General features: G+C 39.6%; 1 protein-coding gene across 2 annotated transcripts in view; it reads left to right on the top strand.

Annotated features, from left to right (window-relative positions):
* Positions 1-15,565, top strand: part of ARL15 (ADP ribosylation factor like GTPase 15) — a 468,816-nt gene that overhangs the window by 31,682 nt on the left and 421,569 nt on the right. The window contains exon 2 of one of the 2 annotated variants that reach the window (XM_049768136.1): positions 4,629-4,685. The exons of the other annotated variant lie outside the window; for it this stretch is intronic. Within the exon in view, the coding sequence (XP_049624093.1) occupies positions 4,629-4,685 (57 nt within the window). The remainder of the gene's footprint in view (positions 1-4,628; positions 4,686-15,565) is intronic. 2 annotated transcript variants of the gene reach the window in all.

Genomic DNA, 15,565 nt, shown 5'->3' with positions numbered 1-15,565 from the left:
ATACATACTCATTGTCTATCGCTCTGGCCCTACCAATGTATTTCTTACTTATTCCATCTGGTAAACTATAGATTGCTTGGGCAGTTCGTGTAAATGCTCTTAGGTGATGGTGGCATAGATGTAACTGAAAACATTGTAGGACACGTTGAGACACCAAGTTGGTAGGCTTTGGTTTAGCTGTGAACATTTCTTTCTAGATTGTCATGTTGGCTCTCCCACCCACTGTCTGAAGAAGCTGTACAACACATGACAGAAACAAAAGTTCCCACTGTTTTGTAAATAAAACTTCATTTTATTTTGTAAATATAAAATGTATTTTCCTCCTCCCCCACTTTCTCCTCCTCCTCTCCTCCTCTTTCTGCTCCTGCTCCTCCTCTTCCTCCTCCTCTGTTCCATTTGGGGAAAGCACCCATTCCCACTTTCTAAGGGAGTTGCTATGATTCACTGCAAACAGTAACAGAAGGAGACCCCAGCTCTGAGGAAGGTGGCGTTCCTGGGTTGATGTCTGTCAGGCTGGAGGAGTGACTGAAGCCAAGTGACAGGCATAGCCCCGCCCACTCAGCACAGGAGCTTAGTGCTGCTGAATGCTTACACTTAGCCCCTTCTCCTTAAATTCCCCAAGCCATGCCTCTTTTCTTAGCCCCTTTGCTTTGGTTGCTGTCACGAGGAAAGGCTGGCTCTTCATTAAGTTTATTTGGAAGTAGCTGACCCAAACACGGCCTCCTCACAGTGACCCTTCTTTTCTATCTGCTTCTTGTCACCCTGGAGCTATCCTTCCTCCTTGTGCTCTGAGAGTTGGTGTGACTCTGTGAACCTTTTTTTTTTTCCTGTCACGTGTGGTTTCCAAGAAAATGATAAGGAGACACAAGTGTCACCATGTTCTATAGCAGGATGAGGGATTACACAGCACATTGGCATGTTTACAAAAACAGCACTTTTGAGAAAAAAAAAACACCACCACATTGTGCTTTTATATTCTTTGAGGGAACTGAAATCAGGTATATTATGAAATTTGGACTGTAGATTCAATAATATTTTCTACCCTCCTATTGAAGATTTTTTTCTCCTTTATTTTCATGCTTACCATTGAAATTTCTTAGGGAAAACATCAATAAACTGTAAGTAATCATATTTTAAATTGAGTGTGTTCTTTTCCTTTTTCTGGAAGATCCCTCTCTTTCCCGAAAACCCTGTCTCTGTCTGAACAGACTTTAACCAATCTGTGACTTGCCGTTCACAGCATCTGCTTTTTTGTACTTTCATCAGATGAGGCAGCAATGAGGAGGCTATTCTGAAGATGACTGCTTTTCAAATATTCTTTAGTTCCATGGGCAAGCCTAGATTTAAATTTGTGAATGTTGACACAGAGGCCACTGAAAGTAGAAATCCTTCCTTTAACTGGAAACCCTGCATGAATGTTTCATTTTAAACTCTACAGTAGGATTCCTAGGTTTACAGTAACAATATTTAGAAATATTAGACCAAAACTATTTTAAAGGACTGGAGAGATATAGCATTGTGGGTAGGGCACTTGCCTTTCTCAAAACTAACCTCAGTTTGATTCCACATATGGTCCATGAGCCATGCCAGGAGTAACTTCTGAGGACTGCCAGGTGTAAACCCCCTGTCTCTCAAAAAAGCCCTCTTAGTAATTTTGTTTTTACAGATGTGGCGAAAATTATGAGATAAAGTAATAAACAGGTAAGGAAGAATAAGGACACTTACAATCATTTGAAATAAATTATGAGGGCTAGAGATATGACCCAGTTAGTCACAGGACACGTTTTCTCCCTGTACAAGGGGATTAGGGTTTGATCTTCAGCACTGCTCAATCAATAACATATATTATCAATTATTTTACCATGACCAACGGAAATTTACTTATGCTTCTTAATATGTCTTTATAACAAACCCTCTCTAATTCGCTTGAAGAGGCTGTTTATGTTAATCTAATTACTAGAAGAATTGGCTTTTAAGTGATAAGACAGTTACTTGGTTAGGGGTAGCTTGTTCAAGGAAAGGATGGATATTTGTAAAGATGAAAGGGCAGAGCAAGAGAAAGAGGCAATCATAAGGCTAGTCAAAATATACTACACAAAGTAAGTTGATAGTTTCTCAGGATGATTTTGGCAGTCCCAATAATAGTACCTGTACATTTGGGAAGTTGTAAAACACAGATTATTATTACTAGCAATAGTAGTAGTAACCAAAGGAAAAAATAATGCTCTTAAGAGTGCTTTCTGAAGACAAAGTCTAGGAATGCTGGCTTTTTAGAAATAAATGTTGTGCAGTAGAGAGATAACATTGAGCTGTTACGGCACTTGCCTGAATGCAGCCAATAATTATTCTATCCCTAGTACAAGATATATTCCCTCAGTCACTCAGGAATGATTCTTGAGCACAGAGTCATAAATTTTCCTTAATAAAAATTAAAAGTAACTTGTTCTCTGTTGGTTACATTTAGTGGACTGAGTGAGACACCTACAACTTTAAACAAATTAGGGATTTATTTGTACTTCTCAATGTCTGGAGGACATTAATGGTGGTTCTACTGTTTTTTTTTTTTTTTTTTTTTGTCTCATTCGTCTCTTGGGTCCATTTCACTGGTTCACTGTTCTCATGGTGTCTTCTAATCCAACTGACTGGAGGTCTTAATTGCTTTCTGAAATAGTAAGTAGAAAAAAGTAAGGCAGAAACACAGGATGGGGGACCCCTTCTGATACCACTTCCCATAATGCACTGACCATATCTCCTCTTATTATGGAAACCTTAATCATGTAACAGCCCTTGGTTTCATATAAGGTGAACACACACACTCTTATTCCAGGTGTGTACATCCAGGTGGTTATTTTTGGAAAAATAATCATTCAGGCTTACCTAGAAAGTGGTTACATAATTTCATTCTGAGCCAAAGTACTTTTGGGATGCTTTCTAAAAGATAGAAGTGAAGAACAAATTCTGTTAGCTCTGAGGAGGCTATTGGCATTGCCATTGCAGGTAGCTTAGTAGTGCCCTTCATTTAAAATAAACCTCATAGTGTTAAAATAATAGCGATACTTTACCTGGTGCGCCTTATAATTAAATGAGTAGTTAATCAGTTAAACAATTACACCAATAAATACTTGAAACCTTTTGAGAGTTTAGGTGAGTTAAAGGATTTTATTTAACAAATTCTTTTTTGATGTGTTTTTGTTTTTGTTTTTGCTTTCCTCTTGTTTTGGCCACATCCAGCTTATTCCTGGCTTTGTACTCAAGGATCACCCTTGGTGGGATTCTGGGGACCATATGGATTTCTTGGGATCAAGATCAGGTTCAAGTACTCATACCTGCTCTGCTATTGCTTTGGCTCCATCCAAATTTTTTTTAATTTGTTTTTTTTTCAATTCTTTTCATAATGAGTTTTATTTTTAATGCCCATGTATATAAACTTTGCTTTTCAATTCTTTCCTATCACTATCCTTTAGTTTTAGAATTCAGTTTTTTTGTGAAAGTCTAAATATATAATAGCCTATTATAGAATCAGTCATGTGAAGAAGTTCTTGGTTTTTTGAAAGAGTATTCTTTGATAACCTTGGGTTTTCATGGAAAGTGGACACATCTACTTCCTTGAAACAATATAAACAACACAGAAAACTGTGGTAGCACAAATTCGAGCCATTATGAATTCCACAGGTAAATCATCATAGCAAAGTTGAACTTTATAAACATAGAGTTATTTCAACTATATACCAATATAATGTGCTAAAAATATCCCTTCTGTTGAAGAAATCAATCCTTGTGTAGGGCATGCATAGTTTTGTGAGTTGGCCTGAGTTTTAGGAATATGACCCTCTTGTGGGTATAAAAAGGTTTTGAATACTAAGTTAAATACTGTCTATCATTGACCTTCTAAGACCAAGTTATTTTTCAGTCTTCTCTTGTAATTCAACCATTTATATATTTTCCTATATAGCAAGTGTTTCCTTTTATAAAACTGCTTTTCCTTACTGCTATCAGGATTATAGATGTTTAGCATCTGTTAAGAATCAAATCCCAAAAAAGAGCTTATAAAGTTCATCATTAACATTCATATATTAGAGCAGGATTTAAGAGAAATGAAATTAAATTATTATAGCCAATCACATTCCCTAAATGATGCTGTTGAGTTGAAAGAAGTGTCTGCTTCATAGACTCATTTTTCTTTTTGTTTTGTTTTTGGGCCACACCCAGAGACACTCAGTGATTACTCCTGGCTCTGCACTCAGAAATCACTCTTGGCAGACTCTGGGGACCACGTGGGATGCCTGGAACTGAACCCAAGTCTGTCCCTTTTTCGGCCTCTTACAAGGCAAATGGCCTGCTGCTGTTTTATTGCTTCAGTCCTAAACTCATTTTGCTTAAGCAACTAAGTATAGTTTTAGTGCACTTTTTAAAATCCCTATCTTATTTGAACTGGCCTAGGAAAAACAGAAGAGAGGAAAACCTTAGAGCACTTGCTCATAAAATGGATGTTAGAATAATGCAGGGCTTTTTTTTTTCTTTTTGAAGAGGAAGTAATAAACGGATGGGGCATGAGAGGGGCAGAAGAAAGTCGATTCTATTGGCCAAACCTTTGGTTGTACTCTCTAATTCTTATTTTAATCTTGTAGAGAATGTCTGAGTGTATCCAGATCTCATTTGCTGTTTGTAGAATTGGCATTCACACGGTAAGCAATGTATATTTTGTAGTACCAAATGTCATGAAATTCTAAGTGAAGAACTGAGCACTGTAGAGCTAGTGAGCTGTAGAAATTGTCCCGAATTGTTGGTGGGAGTGTAGATTTATACAACCACTTTGAAAATAAAACAGAACACCTTAATGCCAGTGTATTCTATAATTGAGCAAATCCACACCTGAACATACTTAGAGAAATTGTGTGATTTTTATAGAGATCTTTGCAAGGAAGCTTCTTAGCAGAAGCATTATAAAAACAAAATAATAGAAAGCAAGTACCCTCAGTATCATATTTGATTAATGCATTGTGGAAGTTTAATTGATTTCATAGAAAATGCAGCAGTTAAAAAAGTATATTAATTGAAAACAATACATTTGAACTGTGGCTGTGGAATATACAAATGGTCTATCTCAGAACAATGGTGAAGAAGAAAACAAGTCACAGAAAATGTACGCAGTATTTTTTTTTATGTCTATAAAGATCAAAACCAGCAAAAGTAAGCTCTCTCTCTCTCTCTCTCTCTCTCTCTCTCTCTATATATATATATATATATATATATATACATACACACACATATATATTCAGGATACATATGTTGGTAGATAAACTATATTTAAAAAGCCTAATTTTGGACCGGTAGCTGCTTTCAGGCAATAGTACTCCATGGGATGATTTTATGTTCTGCGGAATGCATGACAGTGTCTGCAGACAATTTTGCTTGACCCCGAAGGGGTAGGTAGAGATATACTACCTTTTTGAGGCAGGGCTGTTGCTCAGTATTTAGTGAAACTATGGGTAATCAGTTTAGCACTTGTCCCCATTGTCAGTAGTTCTGGTAGTTGAGCAGTATGCTTCCATAGGAAAAAATGAGAAAATGATTTGTTTTTTTTTTGTTAATATTTTTTGGTTTGTTGTGTGTTTTTTAAATGTATTACTGTTTTTGTTTTTTTTTTATATAGTTTTTTAGCCATACTCTGTGGTGCTCAGGAGTTACTCCTAGCTCTGCACTCCAGAATCACTTCTGGCAGTGCTCAGACAATATAGGATACCGGGGATCAAAACCAGGTCAGCTATGTGCAAGGCAGTAATTTTACCTACTATGGCTCCAGTCCTGTCGTATATTTTTAATAGAGGCCACACTCTGTTATACTGAGGGGTCAGGGTGAGGGGCATGTGTTGTCAGGATTTTCTTTTTCTATTTTGGATATTTGGCCTTCACCCAGCTGCTCAGGACTTACCCCTGGCTGTGTGTGCAGGAATCACTCTTAATAGGGCTTATATGCAGTACCAGAGACCCAACTAGTGCCAACTATTTACAAGGCATAAGTGCTTTAAACCCTGTGCTCTCTTCAGTGCAGGCTGTCACTGGGCTTCTTCTCCAACCCCTACTGTTGTTCTATTTCTTACCTGAGTACAGAGTAGCCCACAGTGAATACAAGGTATTTGGTTGATAGTTACTCTTTAAACTCCATATCTTCTTTTTCCATTTGTATGAGCAGGTTTTCATTGACCCTCCCATGTGGGTTTGTCTCATTTTTCTCAAATGCTCTAAAAACTCTTTCCAGAAATCTGGAGTCATATCAGTATAGATGACCATAAACCCTTTTCTAAGAGCAGGAGTCAGTGATCATGTGACTTTCCTTCTCGATCTAGGAAGAGCCTCTGAGGCTGTGAACAGGGATGTTTCCTTTTGAAAATAAAATTCTCTTCTCTCCTCTGCTTCCCCCAGGGTTAAACCCCCAGCCCTCACACACACAGGGCATGTGCTTTATCACTGACCCATCTTTCTGGCGTTAAAATCATTTTCTACTAAAAGGTTAAACAGGCTTATTTAAAGTAACTGTTTCTCTACTTCCTTTTACCAAATATGTATATGTGTGCAAGGTTTAAAACTTACTTTGGATGCAGCAGACTTCAGACAAGGTTACAACTAGACTATTAGTTCCTTGAGCCTGTTTAGACCTTTGTGACTTACCTGTGTGTTCTGGTGTGTGGCAAATACTCATAAACTGTAGGCTCAGTTTCATCGCAGGAAATCTTCTACAATTTAGCTTTTCTTCATCTGATTTTAAATGAAGTTTCTTTATTCCTTATGTCACCTTTGGTTTTTGCTACTTGTCTCAGCTGGATATCTTTAAAACATGCATATGTATTTCACATATTTATTCAGAGTGCTGGCTTTATATGTAACATTTGCAATTTCAAAACATTGCTAAGCATAGTGCTATTTGTTCCCAGCGAGACAGGAAGACATGTGATCCTACTTTGTGAATATTTTTGAGGAGTTCCTTGAGAAACAGATGCCAAATGGGGTTGTCAGTTCTCAGCCAGAGATGACTTGGGGAGAAATGTTTGTGAGAGATAGTGGGGTTGGGAACAGGTTGGCTCTAACTAAGAGAGGAGGGAAAGTGGGGAAGGAAGGAAGATTGGAGAAGGGGGAATTCTATGAATAGATTCTATGAATATATGAATTCTATATTGCTTGGCTCCTGTGGACGGCAGACTGTTGGAAAGGCCCCACAACTTCTGTGTGTCCAGCCTTAGGACAAGCATGCTTCAGCATGAACGTGTTCATTGTCTTCACAGTGCCAACTGCTGGCCAGATGTAATGCTCTGCACAGAATCTGGTGTCACTGTCACCGGAGGTCAGCCAATTGAGCATTCACAGCTAGTAGTACTGGGAGCATGGGGTCATTTTATGTGTGGACTCATCCTGGAGTACTGAGCGGGGATCTGGAAACTCACAGGCATCCAGCCGGATGTAATGAAGAAGCTCTGAGTGTGGAGTAATTCTAAAGCAATAAAGGTGGTTCTTCCACAGACAGTGTCAGGAGCTGCTGTGATTTCACTCCCATTTGTGATTGAAGCTCTGATGCCAGTCTTGGGAAGATAAGTAGCCCTAGATCTGGCTTGGTCACAGATTGGGGTTACTGTCTTGAAGGATGTGTATCCCAAAGCCTATGCTCTTTCTCTTCCTCTATTCCCCCTCCCTCTTCCTTCTTTGTCTCACCCCCCATGTCCCCCCCCCCACCCCCGCATTCTCCGAGAACAGGTAAGAAAGAGGCTTCTGTAGATTGGGATGAATGTCCTTTCCAGCACCCTGCCTCATTGACACCTTGTTCCTCAGAGCATCAGAACTAAGAAATTCATATTTACCTAGTCTTGGGTATTTATTGAAGACAGGAAGTGGGGCTAATCTTGTGAATTGTAACAAAGGATGTTAAGTGTGAAAAACTCATATTAGCACCTGGGTGTAAATGTGCAATTCTAAGTAAATAGAAGGGAGAGGAGGATGATTTCAGAGGTTGGACAAGAGCTTGTAGAACAAGAAACACTAGTGGTAAGTGGTGGGTCTAGCTATTTTTTTTTTAATTCAGTTTTTGGGTCATACCCAGCAATACTCAGAACTTACTGGCTTTGTACTCAGGGATCACTCCTGTCAGGACTTGGGGGACTATATCGGAAACCAGGATTCTAACCCTGGTCAGCCTCATGTAAAGTAAGCTCCCAGCCTGCAGAACTATCTCTTTAGTCTTGACTTTTAGAATTATTGCCAAATTGCAGCTGGTTAAGCACTTGAAAAAAAAAAAGTGTGTGTGTGTGTGTGTGTGTGTGTGTGTATGGGACAATTAAAGCTGTCTTTTTTTTTACATACTGGGAATCCATAATCTGAATAGAACAAGACCAAAATAGAATATATATACAGGAAGGGTGTGCTGAAAACAAACATGATTTCAGAGTTAAAGTGTTGTATACAGTTGTATGTATGCTGAACCCTAAGCATAAAAACATTAACATAAAACAAGACTCAGAAACAACAGAGGATAATCCTATACAGGCCAGCACCTTTCTCTCCAGTGTTGAAAGGAAGTGATGGTTATATAGAGTGTCTTCGCTTAGGCAGACAAAGGAAATAAATTCTGCTTTATTATTCTGGGCAGAAAACCTAAGTCCCAGATAGAGGAACTTGTATTTTTTCAAAGATGAACGGATTGAAACAGCAGATCTTTAGACCAAATCTACTCTGGGGAATTGGTTTCTCTTTCTTGTGCTCAGGAGATAGTTCCTGAGTTCTCTTGATTGTAATGTTGTGATGTATTACAAAGAAGTAATTTAACTTCAGAAACAAAAGGAGCCCTGTTATGTGGTCCTTCTAGATTATTTGGGGTTATTGGACAATATTCATTTAGTTCTGGTCAGGAGGAAGTGGGGGGGTGGGAGTAAGTTTGGGCCAAATGTTCCCGTTACAATTGTGAGTCTGTGACTGTGTGAAGTCTTGGCAGTGGAAGGAAGCTGTCCTTGAGAACATAATCCTGGAAGGAACCTCTGTGGTTGTGGACTAACGCTGGTCCAGGAGCACATCGACACAGTGCAGGACTCTCCTGTGAAATGGGAGGGAGAGTGTCTGCGTTGGCCTCCAAAATTCTCAGTTTGGGTCTGCAACCATCAGAGCCACAGCACAAATTGTGGCCAGAAGCCACAACTTTGGGATTGATTGCCTGAGCATCAAGCAAACCTTCTCACCTTGTTGGGAACTACGCCCCCCAACCCCTTCCTGCATCAAAACTGTGAAGTTATGAAGTCATGTCTCCTGACACTGAGAATCATTGACAATTGGTTCTCAGTACCTATTTGAATTAAGATCCACTGACAGAAGTTCCACAGCTTACTTGAGTATCAAGTTGGTTCCATAGTTTCACTTTGCTAGTTTGTCTAAAAACTTGTCTTTCACTTCTTCTTTTGCCTTTGCAGAAAAGCCTCAGATATTTTCCTAGCAGAAATATTAATCCTCTTTTAGAACAGAAATAGAATGGCGCTGTCGCAGTCACCATGAGTTGGTCCCCCTTTTGGTATAAACACTGAAGTAGCAGTAATGTAGCAGCTCCATTCGGTTTGATTACTCTGGCTTGTGAGTGCATCAGCAGCAGAAACTTTATTGGCTAAGAGCAGTGTTTTATTTATAGGTATCAAATAATTGTGTATCTTGTTGTTGTGTATCTTGTTGTCTATAGACACATGGTGTGGTTAGAGTTGCCCTTCATGATTCTGCTTTGGAGAATGCAGATGAAGGGTTAACTAATTTATAAATCAGCTAATTTATAAATCAGTGTACCTTGCATGCTATCAACCTGGGTTTGATCATCAGCATTGTCTAAGGTCATTAAGCCCTGCCAGGAGTGATTCCTGAGCACTGACTGGCATGGTCCCAAAATCAAAGGAAAAAGAAACCATTTAGGTGTCTTTAATGAACAAAATAACATTCCAAACATATTAAGTATATCTTACCAATATCACACTTTTATTTCAAAGGGAAGTTATAGTTGTCTTACTGTTTGTTTCTGGGCCATGGTTGTTGGTTCTCAGGAGCTATAGGGTCACTTCCAGCTTTGCTGAGGATTTGATCCCCAGCACCCAGACAACCAGCATGTAAAGCATGTCTGTCTTTTCATGAGCTCTATCTCATTGAGTCATCTCTCCAGCCCTAAAGTTCTGAAAGCCATAGTTGCCCACTTTTATGTCTATTTATACAGTGAATGAGTTGCACCATGAAATGTGTGAGATTGACAGGATGGCCTATTATGTTTTGGTCCTCTTTTGAAATCAGAGCCCTCTATAAGTGTGAGATAAAATCTGTTTGGTTTAGGTACTTTCATCTGTGGAATGCAGATTGTATTCTGTCTCCCCAGATGAAGCCTGCCCTGCTATGCTTTGGTCACGCCAGCACAACTCTCTTTCATGGCCTGTCCCTTGCCTCTTGGCTCTCTCCATCTGTGAGGCAGCGGCAATCCAGCCTCAACCCTTCTGTGTACTCGGAACCCTGCTCCAGCCTCCAGCTGTTAGGGATAAGACTCAAACCTCAGCTCTCTTACCTTCTCAAGCCGCAGGTGCAGACCTCCCTGCCTCCTTGTCACTGTCCTCTTTGCTGCTATTGTCCTCCATTTTTGCCTAGAAAACCTAATTGCCTCTCCAAGCTGATCTTCCCTTTCTAGTGTAGTATTGCCCCTACCCAGTCTTTACTCCATTGTAACCAACTGGAGCTTTTGTGAAATTTCTTAGTAGTTGCCCATTTTTCTCTAAAGTCTAGCCGTTTTTGCCCCCCCCCCCTTTTGTTTGGCATGTGTGGGTGCTCTTTTCTTGATAAGATGCATTTAAAAGACTGAAGGCTCTCTGCAGGTCTATGCATGCTTTGCATGCAGGAGGTCCGGGTACCACATGGTCCTTCAAGTACCACCAGAACCAATGCCTTGAGCATGAACTAGGATATATTTCCCCTGAACACCACTGGGAATAATTCCAGACCAAAAATAAATAAAAAGAAACATTTAGAGTTATTTTATTTCGGAACAAAACATTTTTAATGGAGTAAAAGGTATTGCAGTGGGTAAGGAGCTTACCTAGCATTCCACCAGCCCAGTTCGATCCCCAAAACTACATATATCAAATCTTGCCAGGAATGATCTCTGAGCACAGAGTAAGGAGTAAGCCTTGAGCATTGTCAGGTGTGGTCCAGAATCCAAAAATAAATTAATTTTCTACTTTAATGATTTTATTTAATGAACCTATAACTGGAGTATATCTAGTTGATGGAAATTTCTACCCTAGGAAACATGCATTTTTTTTGGTTGTCTCTTTTCATGGTTGGCTGACTTTGTTTTCTTGACTGATGTTTAGTTTTCAGTTCTAAAGACTAGGACTTTTTCTCTTGATGGAGAGAGTAATTTGTTTTGTCAATGATTAAAAAATTATGCTAGAATACTGTCACTATCCAGACTGTGGCTACACATGTCCATTCTTGGGAACAAAATTGTGTTTCAGTCTAAACTGAGTTAGTAGATTTTTATTAATTTTTTTAAGGATAATACAATGGACCTGTGTGATGATTTGCTCTTCGTTTTGTAGAATTCCACCTTATTTATTCAGTGAGATTTTTACTGTGTATGGTGTGGAGGCACTGGCTCCCCCAAAAGGCTACCCCCAAAAGTGCTCATAGGACTTGGTGTTAGGGCTCTGGAACACAGCGGGGCTCAGTGATTTTTGACTACATGGGCATGTAGTTCTTCAGAGTGGGACTGACAGGATGACTGGGTTGTTTGCTAAGACTCTGGGAGGCTTAGCAGGTCTGACTGGAGCCCCAAGCCCAGGCTCTCAGAGCATACGTGCTTGTGGGAGACCCCGTGGGTATGGGGCATTTCAGGTTTCTTTCTCCAGCATACGTGTGCAAGTGAGTGCCTGTGGAAGGAATGAATTACAGATAGAATTCTAACCAGTGTATTGAAACTGGTATATGCATGCCCTTGGAGACAGCCTTCTAAGAGGTCTTTGGCAGGGCAGGATCTTCTTTACTTTCTCGTATTTCACAGCCACTTCACTTCTACTTCAGAGAAGTCCAGTTCTCACCTCTCAATCTTATCAGCATGGTGTTTTGGGGTTAGGTGTTTTTACCCCCACCAAGCCTTCAGGGTACAGAACAAAGGAAAAATCCAAATAAAACTGTTTTTTGTTTGTTTGTTTTGCTTTTTGTGTTTGGATCACACCCAGCAGCGCTCAGGGGTTACTCCTGGCTCTGTGCTCAGCAATATCCCTTGGCAGGCATGGTGGACCATATAGGATGCTGGGATTCGAGCCACTGTCGTCCTGCATGCAAGACAATTGCCCTACCTCCATGCTATCTCTCTGTCCCCAAAAGCAGTGGTTTTAATAAACCAAATTGCTCTACTGTAACTTGATAACTCATTTGCAGTTCGTTGTCATCAGAAAAAAAATTGCAAGCTGACTAATGATATTATCAATAAGTCATGATAAGATTGTTTTTCATTCAATTAGAAGTTCAGAGAATTGAGTAATATTGTTGTCTTAATTATAAGATCAAGTATTTCAGGACCTATATCTGCATATAAAATATAAAAGATAGGATTTAACACAGTATTAGGGTAATATGTCTTGATGAGTAAGGCCCTCGACTTTTTGGGTAGGAGGTGTTTTGAGCCACACCTAGGTGCTTATGGGTTACTCCTGGCAGGCTCAGGGGACCATATAGGATGCTGGGGATCAAATCTGGGTTGGCTACGTGCAAGGCAAATGACTTCCCACTGTGGTGTCACTCTAGCTCCCTTAGACTTTCCTTTTAGGAAGTGCTACAGTGATGACAGATTGGCAATTCACTGTAGCCTTAGGGCCAATTTAGGGGCACTTTGTTCTCTCTCTATTCTCTCTCTCTATTCTCTCTCTCTATTCTCTCTCTCTCTGTCTCTCTCTCTCTCTGTCTCTCTCTCTCTCTCTCTCTCTCTCTCTCTCTGTCTCCCCCCCCTCTCTCTGTCTCTGTCTCCCTCTCCCCACCCTCCCCTTGTGGGGACACACCCAGTCATGCTCAGGGTTACTCCTGGCTCTGCACTCAGGAATTATGCCTAGTTATGCTCTGGGGAACATATGGGACCTAGGGATTGAACCTCGGTCAGCCTTGTGCTAAGCCAGGGGTGGCAAATACGCGGCTCTTGAGCCACATGCGGCTTCCGGCCAAAATGAATGCGGCTCTTTGCCTCTTACGTGTTTAATATATTATTGTTAAAATTAGATGCTTTTGTGTGAGTGCTTGTCTGTTTTGGCAGGTCACTGCGTAGTGTGGCTCTCTGACTCTCACAGTTTAAAATTTTGTCTCTTTATGTCGAACTTGTTCGCCAATCCTGTGTTAGGCAAACAACCTACCTGCTGTAGGAGCACCGAGTATTTATTTTTTCCTGAAAAGGGGGCTATAGGCCAAATAAATTTAGGGGCCTCTGGATTGGGACCTCCATTCCCATGAGTGTGAGATTCCTCATGAGTACTGTAGCTGTGAATACCAAAACTAAGTTTGCTTTTCTGGAAATCACAATAGCAGCAATAAGGGAGAGGAAGGAACACTATGAAAACCAATTGAATTGATGCTGTGTCATAAATAAGTAAAAGTTCCCTGTATTTTATAAAAAAATAAAGCCCATATCACTCATGGACATATTTTTGAGTTTTACTCTTTTATAGTGGATTTGTATTTTTCTTTTCTTTTTCTTTTCTTTTCTTTTCTTTTCTTTTCTTTTCTTTTATTTTATTTTCTTTTCTTTTCTTTTCTTTTTTTTTATTTTCTTTTTTTTTTTTTTTTTTTTTTTTTTTTTTTTGCCACTCCAGGCAATGCTTAGGGATCACTTCTGGCTCTGCACTCAGGAATTAATGCTTAGGAAATCACTTCTGGCTCTACACTCAGGAATTACTCCTGGTGATATACTGGAGGCCATATATAAACTGGGTTGGCTAAATGCAAGATTAATGCCCTCCCATTCTACTATGGCTCTTGCTCCAGCATATCATATAAAACTCAGACTATAGAAAAAAATCTTTATTTTAAAACTTTATTAATATTAGCATTACTACTATTAGTAATTATTACTATTAGTAATTGCTATTACTATTAGTAATTAGTATTATTAGTACTAATAGCATTATTAGTATTTGTTTTGGTAACATTCCCAGAGATGATCAGTGCTAATACTGAGTCTGTGCGGGTGTTACTACTGGTGGTATGTGGGACCATGTGGTACTGGGAAACAAACCCACACCTTCTGCTTGCAAAGCACATGCCCTCCTCACTCTTTGAACTATTTCTCTGGGCTCATAAGTGTTTAAAACCTACTGTCATAAGAAAAGCACATGCCCTCCTCACTCTTTGAACTATTTCTCTGGGCCCATAATTGTTTAAAACCTACTGTCATAAGAAATTGAAAATTTGGGGCCGGTGTGGTGGTGCTAGAGGTAAGGTGTCTGCCTTGCCAGTGCTAGCCTAGGATGGACCGAGGTTCAATCCCCCGGCATCCCATATGGTCCCCCAAGCCAGGAATGACTTCTGAGCACATAGCCAGTAGTAACTCCTTAGCGTCACCGGGTGTGGCCCAAAAACCAAAAAAAAAAAAAAAAAAAAAAAAAAAATTGAAAATTTAAGATGTTAGTTATCTATAATCAGTATATGATTTTTCAGTAGTAAACTATACATTGAGATTAAAATTATGTTGGATATGGAAAAGATACAATGAATTCAAGAAGAGTAAAACTATTGAAAGGCTAAGTAGATTGTCCATTTTTGCTTTTATTAATTATTTTGTTTCCCAGTTAATTGTTCTCAGGGGTTACTCCTGGCCCTATGCTCAGGAATCACTCCTGGCAGTCTTAGATCATATGAACTAGAGGAGATTGAACCTGGATTGGTTGCATGCAAAGCAAATGCCCTGCCTGCTACACTATTGCTCTAACTCCAGCTTGTTCTTTTTTTTATATTTTAAGGAAATGAGTAATTTTTCAAACTTGGGATATTTAGACTTTTAAAAATCTTTGTACAACTAGCAACTCTCTATAAATGTGGATTTTACAACAAATTGACATTTCAGTGTGGCTTGAATGCCAGTGACTAGGAGGAAAGCATGGATGGAAGACAATCTTTTCCTTGAGAAAGGGAAAACAGAGTGAGTAATTTGTGGAGCAAAGAACAATCTTGGCTTAAAATGTCAATTAGAGGGGCCATGTGGGATCTGCGTTCTTGAGCTGAAGGCAGCTTTATAATAAGATATGACTCCTGGTCACTGCTTTGCCTATTACTGGCCCAGAGTCAGCGCTATTCATGCTCAAGGGGTGGGATTATTCCTTGGGGGCTGGCTGGTCTGGCTGCTCTTATGTCCTTTGGCTCCATTTGCTTCTTTGGGTATCATACTTCATTTTCTTGACTTTTTGTCTTTGGGGTCTTGGGCTTTTGAAAGATAGTCTAGAAAGCATTCCTTTTCTTGTTATTTTATTTTCCATGACTGAAATACTATTTTCTCTCTTCAGTTCTTTTTTTCTTCTTTTCAGTTCTT

Source organism: Suncus etruscus, chromosome 2 (assembly GCF_024139225.1).
Source record: "Suncus etruscus isolate mSunEtr1 chromosome 2, mSunEtr1.pri.cur, whole genome shotgun sequence".
NCBI lineage: Eukaryota > Metazoa > Chordata > Mammalia > Eulipotyphla > Soricidae > Suncus > Suncus etruscus.
The sequence above is the reverse complement of the archived record's forward strand: the minus strand, read 5'-3'. Positions and strand labels throughout refer to the sequence as shown.